The sequence below is a fragment of the Micropterus salmoides genome, unplaced genomic scaffold, assembly GCF_014851395.1.
Source record: "Micropterus salmoides isolate LMB-PRFRI ecotype aquatic unplaced genomic scaffold, ASM1485139v1 Ms_hic_scaffold_6, whole genome shotgun sequence".
Taxonomy (NCBI): Eukaryota; Metazoa; Chordata; class Actinopteri; order Centrarchiformes; family Centrarchidae; genus Micropterus; species Micropterus salmoides.
Window position 1 is genome coordinate 19,318,010 of NW_024044348.1, and position 13,642 is coordinate 19,331,651.

At 39.0% G+C, this 13,642-nt stretch overlaps 1 protein-coding gene across 2 annotated transcripts in view; it reads right to left on the reverse strand.

The window, feature by feature from the left end:
* Nucleotides 1-11,196, reverse strand: part of sbf2 (SET binding factor 2) — a gene marked incomplete at its 3' end in the record, with an annotated part of 83,726 nt that extends 72,530 nt beyond the window's left edge. For both annotated transcript variants that reach the window (XM_038701281.1, XM_038701280.1), the window contains 1 exon segment: nt 11,041-11,196. In XM_038701281.1, the coding sequence (XP_038557209.1) occupies nt 11,041-11,095 (55 nt within the window).
* Between the last annotated feature and the right edge of the window lie 2,446 nt (nt 11,197-13,642).

Genomic DNA, 13,642 nt, shown 5'->3' on the forward strand with positions numbered 1-13,642 from the left:
GAAATAACTCTCTCATAGATTTCCCAAAGGGCTCCATATGGCTCACTCTTGCAAAACTCTGAAACCTAAATTGGATGTAATAATTCACGTCAACACAATATGTATTTAGGAGATGATATATGACTGCAACATTCTTATTTAGCAATCTGGAAAAGCTAATAAATGGACATTCTATCTAATTGAAGAAAAATGTCCCCCATTTAACATGCCAAAAAAAGCTTTTAAAGGTCTGTTTCACAATGTGCACTTTGTCACACTATGTTGTCTGATCCCATGACTTCATCTCAACGTTATTTTAAACTCCTAGTCACTCTTTGACAGTTAGGAACACACTTTCTATTTATCAGCCAAGGGAAAATGGTCTCCTATCAGGAGAGTAAGAGAGAGAAAATGAATACATGTGGCCCATTTTGGAATTCATTTAACTAATGCAGATGAATGGACATGTATGGGGATTTTTTTATGCAATCACTAAAAGCCCAAAATTCCCAATTCAAGCATTCCAGCTAAATACAAATCTGCTGAAGAGTCACATATGCTGCAGGGACTGTCAGCTTTTTAGATTCTCTTCTTTAGATCAAACAACACGCATAAAATATTTTTACCTTCTGCAAACAAAAACTCTTAACAACAAGCCCCCCCATTCCACATTTGTACATGCAACATTTCCGCCATGAACAGGGTGCATAAAGGGGACTTGTGTCTTTGGGAAGAGCCTGTACATAGTCAAAGTCTAGCTGTTTAACATGGTTAACGTTACTGTTCATCAGCCCTAAAGATTCAGTGAAGCTCTGAATATAGCACAGTTATCGGCAAAAAAATCCATTTTGCCATTCAGTGCATTTCAGCAGTCCTACCTCAACACAGGCAAATGCCATGACTCAGCGAACTACTTAGCAGACTGCTTATGAAGCCCCTATGTCACATTTGGCCAGAGATCAGATACCATGCACAAGGGAGATGAACTGATTCAACAAACATGAGAACGAACTGCTACACATCATCATAATGACATGAGGTACTCAGCGGCTGGCTGCAGCCCTCCTGCATCAAATGCCTCAAGCCTGCTGTCAACAACTCCTTGAAACTTAGTCACTTTCTTTGACAGAGGGCTAATTAATCGCGATGAGGCTCTTCGGCCCCGAGTGGGAATGGGTGTTGGTTGGGGAGTGTATGTTTGTTTGAACAGATGGGAGCTGAATGATGGCTACACGTTTGCCTTTGTTCACCTGTAGAGGCAAGTAGAGCGTATCCAAACACTGCATGGAGACTGGTGCTAAAACACCAGTCTGTCTGACCCGTTACGTGTCTTCAGGTCTTTACAGCTCCTCTAATTGAAATCACATGCTTCGAGTGCTCCAAGTTCAAATTTTCAACCACGGATGAAAATAAATGACAGGATTCCTCACATTCCACGAGGCTGCACTCTCGTATTAAAACAAGTCGTGCTTTCAAATACTACCCCCCTGGTAACTATAAAGAACCCCAACAGCAAGGATAATAGAACCCAGGCCTGAAAAGGAACATGCTAATTTTAACATCCGCCAGCAAAATGCGAGGGGAGGGGGTTAAGTCCAAAATCAAGTTTATTTATTTATTTATTTTTTGGCAGAGGCAATTTAAACAACAACATGGCATGCGCATGTGCATGTTGAAGAGCATGGCTCATTCCAGCTCAATGCAGTACAACCTGTGTGGTACAGCTGGACCTAAAAAAACAAAATTGTAGCCTAATGTTTTCCAGCTTTCTGATAAAATATGATATAAATATTTAAGTTTTTTTTTCTGAAAAGGCTTTAGGGATGCATTTATTAGGAACAATAACTATAGACTAACCAGCCTTTAATAGATGCCATTAGATATTAGCACTGTCCTGTGCAAACACTGGGCCTCTTTTATGAAATCTCTGTATGCAGACTTTATCTTCATTTGTGCATACACAAGAAATATTGTGGACCGTTTCAATGTGTTCTTAACAACAAAATAATAAACTAAATTTAAGAATAGTCAGGAAAAACTTGTAAACTCATATGACACCCACAAAATCTTGAGGTTTGTGGCATTTTTAGGCCATGGAACAGCTTATAAAACACCACCACTGGGAAATATCAGTCAGATATAAAACATTTATTAATTCATTGAAACCTTTATTAAAACCACAGCCATCGCCAGTAATAAATCTGAGGGGAGAATGACAGATCATATACATTTATGAATAATATCTCAAAAAAGGTATCAAATCAATAATCATATTTTTACTGTTCATAGGGAAACTGGGATGGTTTCTGTAAAAGAAGCAAATATTTGATGCAGATTGGTGACAAGATTGTCTATATGGTATTTAAATGTAAATTTTTCATCAAGCCAGATACCAAGATTTATATTCAGTATACTCTTTTAAATGTGTGATCCATTCGCTTTGAATAGAGCACCACAGCACACAATAGTGTCATCAGCATAAAGATGGACTTGACAATGACTCAATGAAGACACAAAATCATTATTATAAAACAGTGAAGACCCTAAATTGAGCCTTTCGGGAAAAACCTTTTGTTACCAACAAGAACACAGAATAAACACTCCACGACTTCACACACTGAAGTCTCTCAAACAAATAATTCTAGATCCAATCACAAGCCTTTCCATCAAAGCCAATGCTGCATAACCTTTGTAAGAGCAAAGGACGATCAACTGTATCAAATCCTTTCAACAGATCTATAAAAACGGCAGCACAATGTTTTTTTTATTGTCTAAAGCGGATACTATATTATTCGTATGTAATAGCTGAAATAGTGCAAGGATTAGTTTTCAAGTTAATAAAGAGTGACTTGAAAAAAATGTCTTGAGTTGGTCTACCAAGGATTCCTAGATTTTTGATCATTTGATGGGATAATATGGAGATTGGTCTATAATTATCCTGATCATTTCCATCACCTACTTTTTGTAATGGAATTACATGGATCAACTTACAGACACTGGGAACTGTGCCTGTTCTGATAAATATTTATGTGTTAATTGTTCTATGATATTCCTCTCCAGTTGAACTCCTGGTATTAATGGCTAGCAATACTTACTAGAATGCATCACTAGGAAAGAAGAGCTAAAATGTAAACTGAGAAATGTAGTTCATGGTACAAACATGATCATAATTAATACCATTAATACAGGTGGACCTGTTCAAATATGGCCTAGTGGGCTCCGTAAACTAGCTTGGATAAATTGAGATTACTACTGACCTCCTTGAGATAATCAGACGTATTGTTCAGCCAAGTCAGATTAATCACAACAATTAATTCAACATCAGAATACTGAGAGAGTATATCTGCATTTTTGTTAATGGAGCTTGTATCCGCAGATGGGCATCTATAGACCCCTACCACTATTACTGGATTAGCCCTAACTGAACATTCAGTGCAAGAAATTCAAAACACTTTGGTATGGCAACATAATTTAGAATTGTTACAGAGGCTTAGGCATGGATGGAGTGGAGCACTATTGAAACTTTGGTTTCATGCCTCAGCCAGATGTCTTCCCTCAGGTATGACACGCATGCAGAGGCTAGGTCATCACCAGCAGCCATTAAGCCCGACCATGGAAGAGTTGTGTCGTCACTTCCACAGGGCAAAGAGCGAGGCGGGTAGGACTCTACAGGAGATGTTTCGACTGGGTTGCTGCAACAGTGGAAAAACCCAACTTATCCTTCTCTTCGTGCTAATTTTCATGTGAGTAATGTCCGGTTGGTAAGTTCACAGGGGCCACACACCGCCATGCTGAATTAGCTTATGTGGAAGTCCTGGCTGTTAGCCACCTGGCTAAAAATAAGCAGCCATATCAGGTGATCAATTCACCCGATCATTAAAATGAATGTAGTTGATAACTGATAAAAACAAGTAAAATCGAGAGGATTTGCATAAGAAAATGTCTTCAAAACCAGTTTAAATGTTTTTATTAGAATTACTGGCCATAAAAAACAAGATGTTTTATGCAAACTCTAATAATATAACATAGGCATCAAAATAAGCTTTTTTGTGGTTAAGTTTTGATATTTCATAAAATTTAAAAGTCTTGAATAATTTTGCAGAGACATTTCCAAATTTTACTTTCTCTTTCTGAGAAATCCAACTGGGACTTTGGCCATTCCTGCAAATCCGCACGCAAGCACACACACACACACACACACACACACACAAAACTTAGAAAGATTGAATGTCCCTAATAATTTATTACTGAGTTGCGTGATTTAGCATAGTATGAACAATAAGTGAAAAACCACAGAGGAAAAGTTGTTAGTCTTTCTTGATTAGAGCAGATGTTTCTCCTCTTGGAAGAAAAGCCTCATTCATCTTCCTGATTTATCTTACTGTTGATTGAATCAGCCAAATGCTTCTTTTACCATGTATGGACAGGCCACCAGGGGACTCTTTACGACAGTTAACGTAACATTCACGTCAGCACATCAGTCATGCACACAGGTGGAGGGTTCTGAGACAAGTTTCTACTTATCGTTTATTCACTTTCCTCCAAGTTTAAAAAAGAAAATCCACCCAAAAACAGAATTTAAATTATGCGATAAATAGATCAAGGATGTCTCCACATCCACTGACACTGAATTAGTAACTGGCTCTATAGACATCTTACATCAACATTTGTTTAATGTAGAGCTCCCAGCTGTGCACCAGAAAATGTGGCAACATCCCAGTAAAATCACCACAGATGCTGCCATGTTGCCTTATGCTTTATTCCAATAGCCATTATGTATGAAGCATCTCTACTTGTCTGAATTTTCTTATCATCACTTAAGTCCCTCACTATGCAGTTTAACTTGACGACAGACATATTTCAAATTCACAAATTAAAACTGAGCTGCACAGTATTACAGAATTTACATATGTAATAGGAAAGCCCATGTTGGCCTCAAGGGTGACCAACGACCATCATCAGGAAACTAAACTGTTCTGAATGTTCTGTGTTGATGATATGCAAAGAAATAGGTGGAGGTGTTGTTTGCATGACAAAAAGGTATCAGAGATTAACAAACTGGTGATGTCAGAAATATCAAGTTCAGGAAGCTTTCCAGAACATAAAGGCAGCTGCAGGGCAGGGAAATATATGTAAAAAGATAGACTCTGTCGTCATGCCCAGGTCAAAACGTTGGGAGAAAAGAAAAACACATCAGCCAGGAGAAGCACTTCAAAAAATTTAGATACCATAGTCCCTTTTCATACAAATATTGATTTTTTTCCCCATAGAGAACAATAACTTTTCGACATTCCACAGACTTGTGGTTGTCAAGTGGGTTTCCAGTAGGACCCAGAACTGAAGTTGTCATGATCAACTTTCATGATCTGTAAATAAACTATAATCAATCAATTTTTCGTCACTGGCTCTGTCCCTCAGTTCAAGAAAAATAAAAGCAGGGCTGCTCACTAGTATCATAGCCAGAGTCATCACTCTTCTGCCTTCTTCTTGTGAACCCCAGTTGCAACTGCAAATGGTGGCAGTTCATCCAAAAAGGCAACTCAAACAACTTTCAGCAAACAATTATATTGTACACAGATCATTTTACAGCACCTCATTACATCTGTTGATATAATTATATGAATACTTTTCAGACTAGTCAGAACAATGTCTGTGTTCAACACATCCAGGCTGAGCTCATTTTAGTTCAAAGCTGCATAATTTTTAATGATATAGATATTGCAGTCACATGGTCAATAAATCTCATCAGATTAAGGACACGTTAGCCTGTTCCAGAGAAAGGGATGTTTTACAGTATTTTTTCCAACTGTTTTCCACCAACCTGTTTCATCTGTCATATTGTATTTTCTCTTAAAATATTATGACTAAAATGTTTCCTGACATGAACTTCAACATATTTTGCATAACCACAGAAATCACAAAGCTCTGATTGTATAACACCTTATCAACATGCTGCAAGTAGTGTAACAGTAGCCAGTGGAGTTTCCCTACAAATCAGTTTTAAACTCCACAACAGAGAGGAAGGAACTCCTCCATTGTGGTCAGGATGCCTCTCACCACAAAGTCTGAATCCAACCGAGAAGCTGCCAAATGTGGAGTTAAAAAGAAAAACAATCAATGGAGGCAGCAAATGCAAGATGTAAAATGGAAGCAAAAAAAATTCCACATCTTACTCCCAGTAACAACATTCATGTGACACCTTTGACCACAAGCAGCCTGTTGGTGCTGGGACTGAAATTTGTCATCAACGGCTGACTGACGGACGTATGGAAACCTTTTCTACTGACAAATCCCCGTAGCCATCTCAGTGTCAAAGGACAGATGTGAAAAAAAAGTAGAAGTGAATGTTTTTCAACTGGATATTTTAATAACTTAATGGTCATGCAGAGATTGTTGGTATGTGACAATCAGCCTATTGCAGTACTGGGAACAGTTACAGTATACAGTAGAAAGAAAAACCAAGAACACCAATTCCTCACAACTAAAATAGTTTCACCAGAAACTACCATCTCACCACATCCCCCCTCTTTGCTCTTTGCTATTAAAATCATAGATTTCATTCTACTCTGATTTCAGAGTACACTAAAGATGTTAGAGGTGTGAATTCCTACGTTCCTTCCTAAGGTCATCTTATAAATTATCAATTGCTAGCAACTTTGTACTGAAATCTAAAACTTCTAAGAACTTTCACAAAATGTAAGAAATAAAAGCCAAGATTATAGAACAGATAATTAAACCAAACGTATTACTTTGCGCATGATGGATTGACAGTACAACGACTAATCTTATTCCATAAGCACTGAGCAAACCACCATTTTAACATGTGTTTATGTGACTGCTGATAAAACAAAACAGACACAACTTGACTTGAATAATTCATGATTTAGAAAACCAACCACAACACATGGCAGCACTTCAAGATCTGGCATCTACAACATGAAATCAACATCTCCAGCTGTTGGACAAGCCAGGCACTGAAGTCAGTGTATCCACACAATATTTACTTTATGGCATTATTTTGCCAAATTTAGTACTTATAAAGTTAACACATGGCTTTTAGCCATCAACTTTGCATAAACAAACAGCTGTCAAACATAATCTTGGACTGATTATCAGGACTTAATGCTTTGTTGAACCTTGTTTATGCGACATTGTTACGTCCCGGTGGACCACGAACACTAACCCCAACACAGGACCTTACGGGACGCAACAGACATATTTTTAGACAAAGACTCATTTTGTTTAGAAATAAAAAGGTGCAGTCTCTTGATACAGGTTCCAGGCAACTTCCTAAGCATCATTAATTGTGAAAAATGTATAACTTACAAATCAAGTTTTAGTTGTGAGAAACGTGTCATTTTATTCAAACTGAACATATTATAAAACAAACAGTTTTCATATTTGGAAATTTCTGGTAAGAAACTGTAGAACCATTCATTTCAAGTCATGTCGCAATCAGAAAATGCTGCAAGAAAAAGCACATTATTTCGTGCAGTCAGTGACATACAGCTGAATTGTGTAGGCATTCCCTGAAATGAGGAGGCCTTCTTTAAGCACAGACTCCAGCAGGGAAGCCAACAGATGTGTGATCGTTAGACAAACTTGAAGCTAATCAAAATGATACGGTCAATGAAACTTTGGACTCCAGTCAACTGGTGTAGACTAACCCAAGCTTGAAAACCACTTTACAGCCAAGAATGAAAGAGCGTATATATTTAAGGAGACAACCATCAAGACAAACCACAGATACACCAACATTTGCAATTTCCATAGTTTTACCAACAAGTTGAAATAAGTTAGCAAAAATAGCAGACAAAAATGTTTAATCTCTTAAAAAGCTGGTTTTGGTGCTTAAGAAAGGGGTGTTTTATTGCCAAAGCGCTTTCCTTGTGGGTCTGCCAAGAGAGCCAGCACAAATACAAACACTCTTTGAGAAGTTGTAACAGAAAGTCAATTCATCAAAGTGCAGGAGGATAGAACCTAACATGGAGCCATTCTTGGTACAACTTCTAAAATAATGCTTAAAAGGTATTTATGACTTTTGAGTCATGCAACATTACAGTGCAGGCTGATTAAGAAATGCCTCCAGATCTAAAGCTTACATACTTGCATCTCTACAGATAGATATCTCACAACACATAGCAATATCACACAGTCAAAACAAGATATCCGCAGATGGAAGTATTTTTCTCTTGAACATTTTTTTTTGTTATTTTGCAGGATTGTGCTACGTTACATAAACCCCAAGTCCAGACCAGAAAATCCAGACCATAAAGTCACAAAGAGTAGAGATTGGGTACTGTGAATGTTTCCAAAAGCAGTTTGATTCAATAAAGAGAGGATATCCATCCAATAAACTGTTTGAGAAAAGCAGCTGGGCAAATTCCTCTTTTTCACTTAGCAAATTACAATTTATGATGAACAGCACGCCAGACCGTATTTAAACCCTTGCCAATAAAGAGAAACAGTGTCCTACTGCAAGAGGAAAATAAGAATATCGAGCAGGTTCAATACAGACTGCATTCATCTAAACCAGCGTTTTTCCATTCCAACATTATGCATGAAAATAATTCCAAGGTTTGTGGCTCAAGACATCCTCCCCCCGTTTGTTTTATAGCACTTCAGTCTACAGTCACCAAGCACAATGATTTGACCCTTAGTTATGTGTTTTTCAGTATATCTTTCTAAATAGGTCACCTGTCTCAATGAAAATATCACAAGTGTTCTTGCTGGAGACACACCCTGGATTTATATTCATTCTCAAAAAAGAGCAATGTAAGCAAGTCATTGAAACTGGGTGGTGCAATTGCCAGGAAATAGTCCTAACTTGAGTGAGGATCTTTACAACACACTACTTCATAATGTTTCTTTGCTAAACTTTGGCATTCTGCAACTTCAAGCCCACAGTACTGTATTTCCAACCTCTACACCGCCCTGTGTCACCAAGAGAAAAGCTTTACCACCACTAATACTGTGACTGCACACCAGCTTTATCCTACTTTTAAAGCAAAGCTTTCTGTTTATTGAAAATGTTATTATTTCATATTATCAATAGTCCATTTCCTGTGTTTATAAAAATGTGAGCTTATTAAGAAGGTATGGATTCAGAATGTACATGGGCTGAGTAATTCTGATTTACTACAAATTGGAACCAAGCCCATTCCTCAACAGATTGCACGCTTAGCAGTATTTCCAACTGATCCATCCATAGTAATCCAACAATGAGAATTGGGTCAGGCCAGTGGAGCAAAAGCCAGCACAGGAGGCTTGGTGATGACCCACGTAGGGATCCCTGGTTTGAATTAACAAGGAAGGTGGACGGGGAAAATCAGTTGTCTAGACGACTCACTGCACATTACTGACTGGCATCGCCAACTTCACTGGGCAAAGGCAGTGCTCTGAATAGTTCAAGAAAAATAAACAGTCATCTTTTTTATTTTCCTCTGTATTTCAAATCTAAAAGTCATTTTAATTTTACAGTTCTGAGAAAATCCATCCCACTTAACAAATAAGGGCATCTCTGCAGGGTTCTAGCCCAAACCAGCAATTGATACGCTACATTACACTCAAGAAAACATAATAAAGGCAGACAAATACAGTTCAAGAGTAGGGGATAATTTTTGTCCTCCAGAGAGGCTTACATGTGGATGAGGCATAAGCCTGTCACAGCTCCCTAATTGACCACAATCTGACACCGATTTTCATTGCCTACTCCATCCACAATCAACTAGCCTACATCATTATCAGTGGCCAGTGGAGAAAAAAATTACTAAACTCATGGTCCCTGTGATTTCTTGTGGTGAGACTGTCTGAATATGAATCCATTCAGACTCTTCTGGTAAAGCCAGGACATTTTGTCCCTGGAGCACAAAAAATGTATTTGTCAGTTGGCGCTGGGATGCACAAAGCTAATGAAAGACACTGTTTACCTATTATGCATAGCGAGCTATGGTGACTAAGAGGATTCAGCTGCTCTGGCCTCTTTGACACACATGGCGCTGGAGGGGCGCCACTGAAAGAGGCTAGGAACTTGAGTTTGTTCCCTCAAGGAAGATTATCTGAATGTTTTTACTTTCTCCAGGCTGCTCACTGAGCAACAGCTCTTACTGGATCCTCACAAATGGTTGAGGTTTCCAGATGTTTGAGCTATTTACAAAGCATCATTTATTTGAGAAACATCTGTGCAATGCAAAAAGGTGTTCATCATATATATTTATGTAAATTAATGCTTAGAAATGTGTGCAAAGCGTTCCCTGTCCTTGGATGACAAGAATTTGAGGCTGGACCGGAGGCATAGCATGTAGCCTAAATGGAAGTCCCTGTCCTACTAGAGAACAGAGGTAGAAAAGGGAAGAGGATTTGAAAAAGGATTTTGAAAAAGTTGAGCACTGTTCCGGCAAAAACAAATATAACACAACAAATCGTTGACAAGTGCGGCTGCAGCGGGTAAAAATAGACCCCAAAACAATGCGTGCAGGACAGGCAGGTTGCGAGACCACCGCTAGCAACATTACGCAACAAGAAGAAAAACCATGATGCAACCACTGGACATCAATACCAATCCTGTCCTCGCTAGTGTCGACAAAACCACTGTGATCAAGGATGAGCAAGATTTGGTTTTATATGACTTTTATATGACTTATATGATTTGTGAGCATGATTCAACAAGTGTGTCCCATTAGCTGGCAGTGAAACCAGATCACGGACCTGACAGGGACACAGTCAACATGGACAGGATGTGACAGATTTTGAATCCGTGACTAGTTTCGATTGATCCAGGTCAAATATCGCAACGCGCCGCGTGTAAACATCCACTGGTAACCTGCCATCAGACGTGTGCTTGATCTATAAATACACGCCGCCCGATGATACCCAGCATCAGGCCGGTTAATGAGGGTGGGAAGAGAAAGTGTTTCCAGTCTCCCTTGGTTAGCTGTGTGGCTAACGTAAAGCTAAGCGCAAAGCTATCTAGCATCAACACCATCACACACTGACTGACGGCCTGGACGCAAACCTCAGCTTCGCAGTTGAATCTGCGAGCCGCCCCGCCGCCACACTTACCGGATTTCTCCTGATCGTATCCCACGACAATAAAATAGTCAGCCAATCTAGCCATGTCTGCTGCTTTTCCCGAGATATACCAACACAATTCAGCATTTTTCCTTCTTCCAAAGCACAGCCATGTTTGACAGAAGGAGTGTCACTGCGCTTGCGTGCAGGAGGGGGAGACTTCCATGGGCGTGGGCCCTTGGAGTTTACAAATAAAGCACTGTGTCCCAACAGAGCCGCTTTCTGGCTCTAAAGCAGGGTGTCCCCACCTTTTTTTTTTACTATATATATACGGACAGTCAAACATACAGCCACCACACCAGAATAATATTTTATTTTAGTATAACTGCGGGGAATGTATTGATGACCACAGTGGGAAACATGTTGGCACAACAGTGATTGCTGCCTGGTTAATGCAATAAAAGGGTGCTGTATACTCCCTGTGAGATTTCCAAGATCTCATGGAGGTCTAAAACTCCAATTTCATGACCCCACAGTCTAGGATGACTGAAAAATACTCACAGAAATGGTAGTAAAATGAAAGACATAAATACATGGAATAGCAAGTAATGTGGGTGGACTAAGTGTTATATTCAGCAGACCAGATAATAACACATTACTTCTCACTACCCTCTATTTTCAGTATGATGACTTTGATTTATTAAAAGGATTTAGTGGCAGGGGACACTTCAGTAGGGGGGATATTTGTCAACCTATGGGCTACACACAAGTCCTCAATTTTAACAGCAAAGTCAACCACTAATCAAGTCTGCCACCAGTACAATGGAATACTATTAAAATATACTACAAAAACTCATTAGTTTTCCCTCCCAGAACATGACAAGGCTGCTCCAATTGCAAAATTCAAACTATTAGGGGTTATTCCATGGACTCACACATGTTTGTTTAACCCAGTTTCACTTAATGCTTCAATTTTGTGGTAAGTGCTACAAATAAAAATAATTCCTGCTCTATTAAGCTGAACGAGGTCGGTATTTCACATATAGGGTATGGGCAAACACATGTGGTTAGTGCAAAATATGCTGTCACAGGGAATAGCGCATGGAAATCAGAACCTTCACTCACAAGCCACTGTCAAAAATTGCATGGACACAGCAGGCAATTTCAACTGCATTTCTCTTACTCTTCATCTCTCTTTTCAATGTTTCTCTGATTTATTGTTCTCTGTCTTCTCTCTCTCTCTATCCCACTTATTGTTTTTTATTATTGTAAGTAAACAGAAGATGAAGACAGAGGTAGTCAAATAGTTGAACCTGAGCCAAACCATGAAGAAATACACCCCGTCTGTTTGCATATAGTGTTTATCATCAAACAAGAATGGTGGGAAGGTCATGGGACCAACATGCGTTTCCAGGTGACAAACACCTCTGTGTTCAACATAACATTATAATAATTATGAATCATCGTTCAGATTTGTGCCTTTGGGGGTTGACACCCTCTTCTTCCTAGCACACATGATGTTAATTGCTCAGGTTTCCTGCCACACGTACCTGCGCATACGAGAATAAGGTTGCACAGAAATTGTCAGGCATCCCACGACAGCAACTCCGTGGGGGACAAAAGATTTCTATATAAGGAGCCAAAATCCAACAGCAGAATTGTGTTGTCATGATTGCACAATCCCTTGTTTTAAACTCTGGTGAGGGGATTACTTGTCTGAGGCAATCATCATTACAAAGTGCTTACAAAATGTTTGCTGGTTTACAGCACATGTGTTTGACATTTATGTATTTCTTTTTAATATTTGTGTGGAATGAGGTTGCATGAAATATAAATAAACTCTGGAAGGTTCTGTGTCAGGGACAAAAAACAATAAGGTATGAATTATAGGATGCTGATTTGTGGAATGTCAAGTTTTTAGTATGACTGAAATGATGTTCAAATAACCCAACTTTCCCCTTTCATCGAAACTGAAACAAAAATAAAAACTGAAAGCATAAATGCCTTCTCTATCAAATTAATTTACACCACACCTTATGGAAATTTCCACAGTGGAATTTCTACGCTGATAAAACCATATGGTTTTTCTCTGGTATTTTCCAGCATTTCAAAGATTTAACGTGAGGGAGTGTGATTTCAATCTTTTTGGAATCACACACAGTGTTTCTGAGGTGTGGATTATCTCTTCACAACAATGTGCTCATGTCAGATACATACATAGATCTACACAAGAAGTTGTAACTTCCCCAATGTTTTCAGGCATTTGTTTCCCCTCAGGAGCTTATTATCCACATCTGCCTCATGAACCCCAGTAACAGGGGTCCTGTTTGGAGCCTCACAGAATAAACTGTTTTTCAGCAGGGTGATCCTAAATATTTCTTTCTGTGCCGTTTCACTAATTTAGCTTTAATATAAACACACATGGACATAGTTTGGTCACGTAAAACATGCTGCATGCAGGTTCAGAGCGAGTCACTGTACTGGCCATCCCATGAAGTCAAATAATGTAAGGGGGTGATATCTTCTACAACAGGCAGACCTGATGGCGCTCCCATTACCATCTCATAGACTCCAGTGTATGCATTCCTCAGGCGAAAAGTGAAGTCACATTACTTATAATCTATAACAGCAACAAGTCGGCAGAATTATAAAA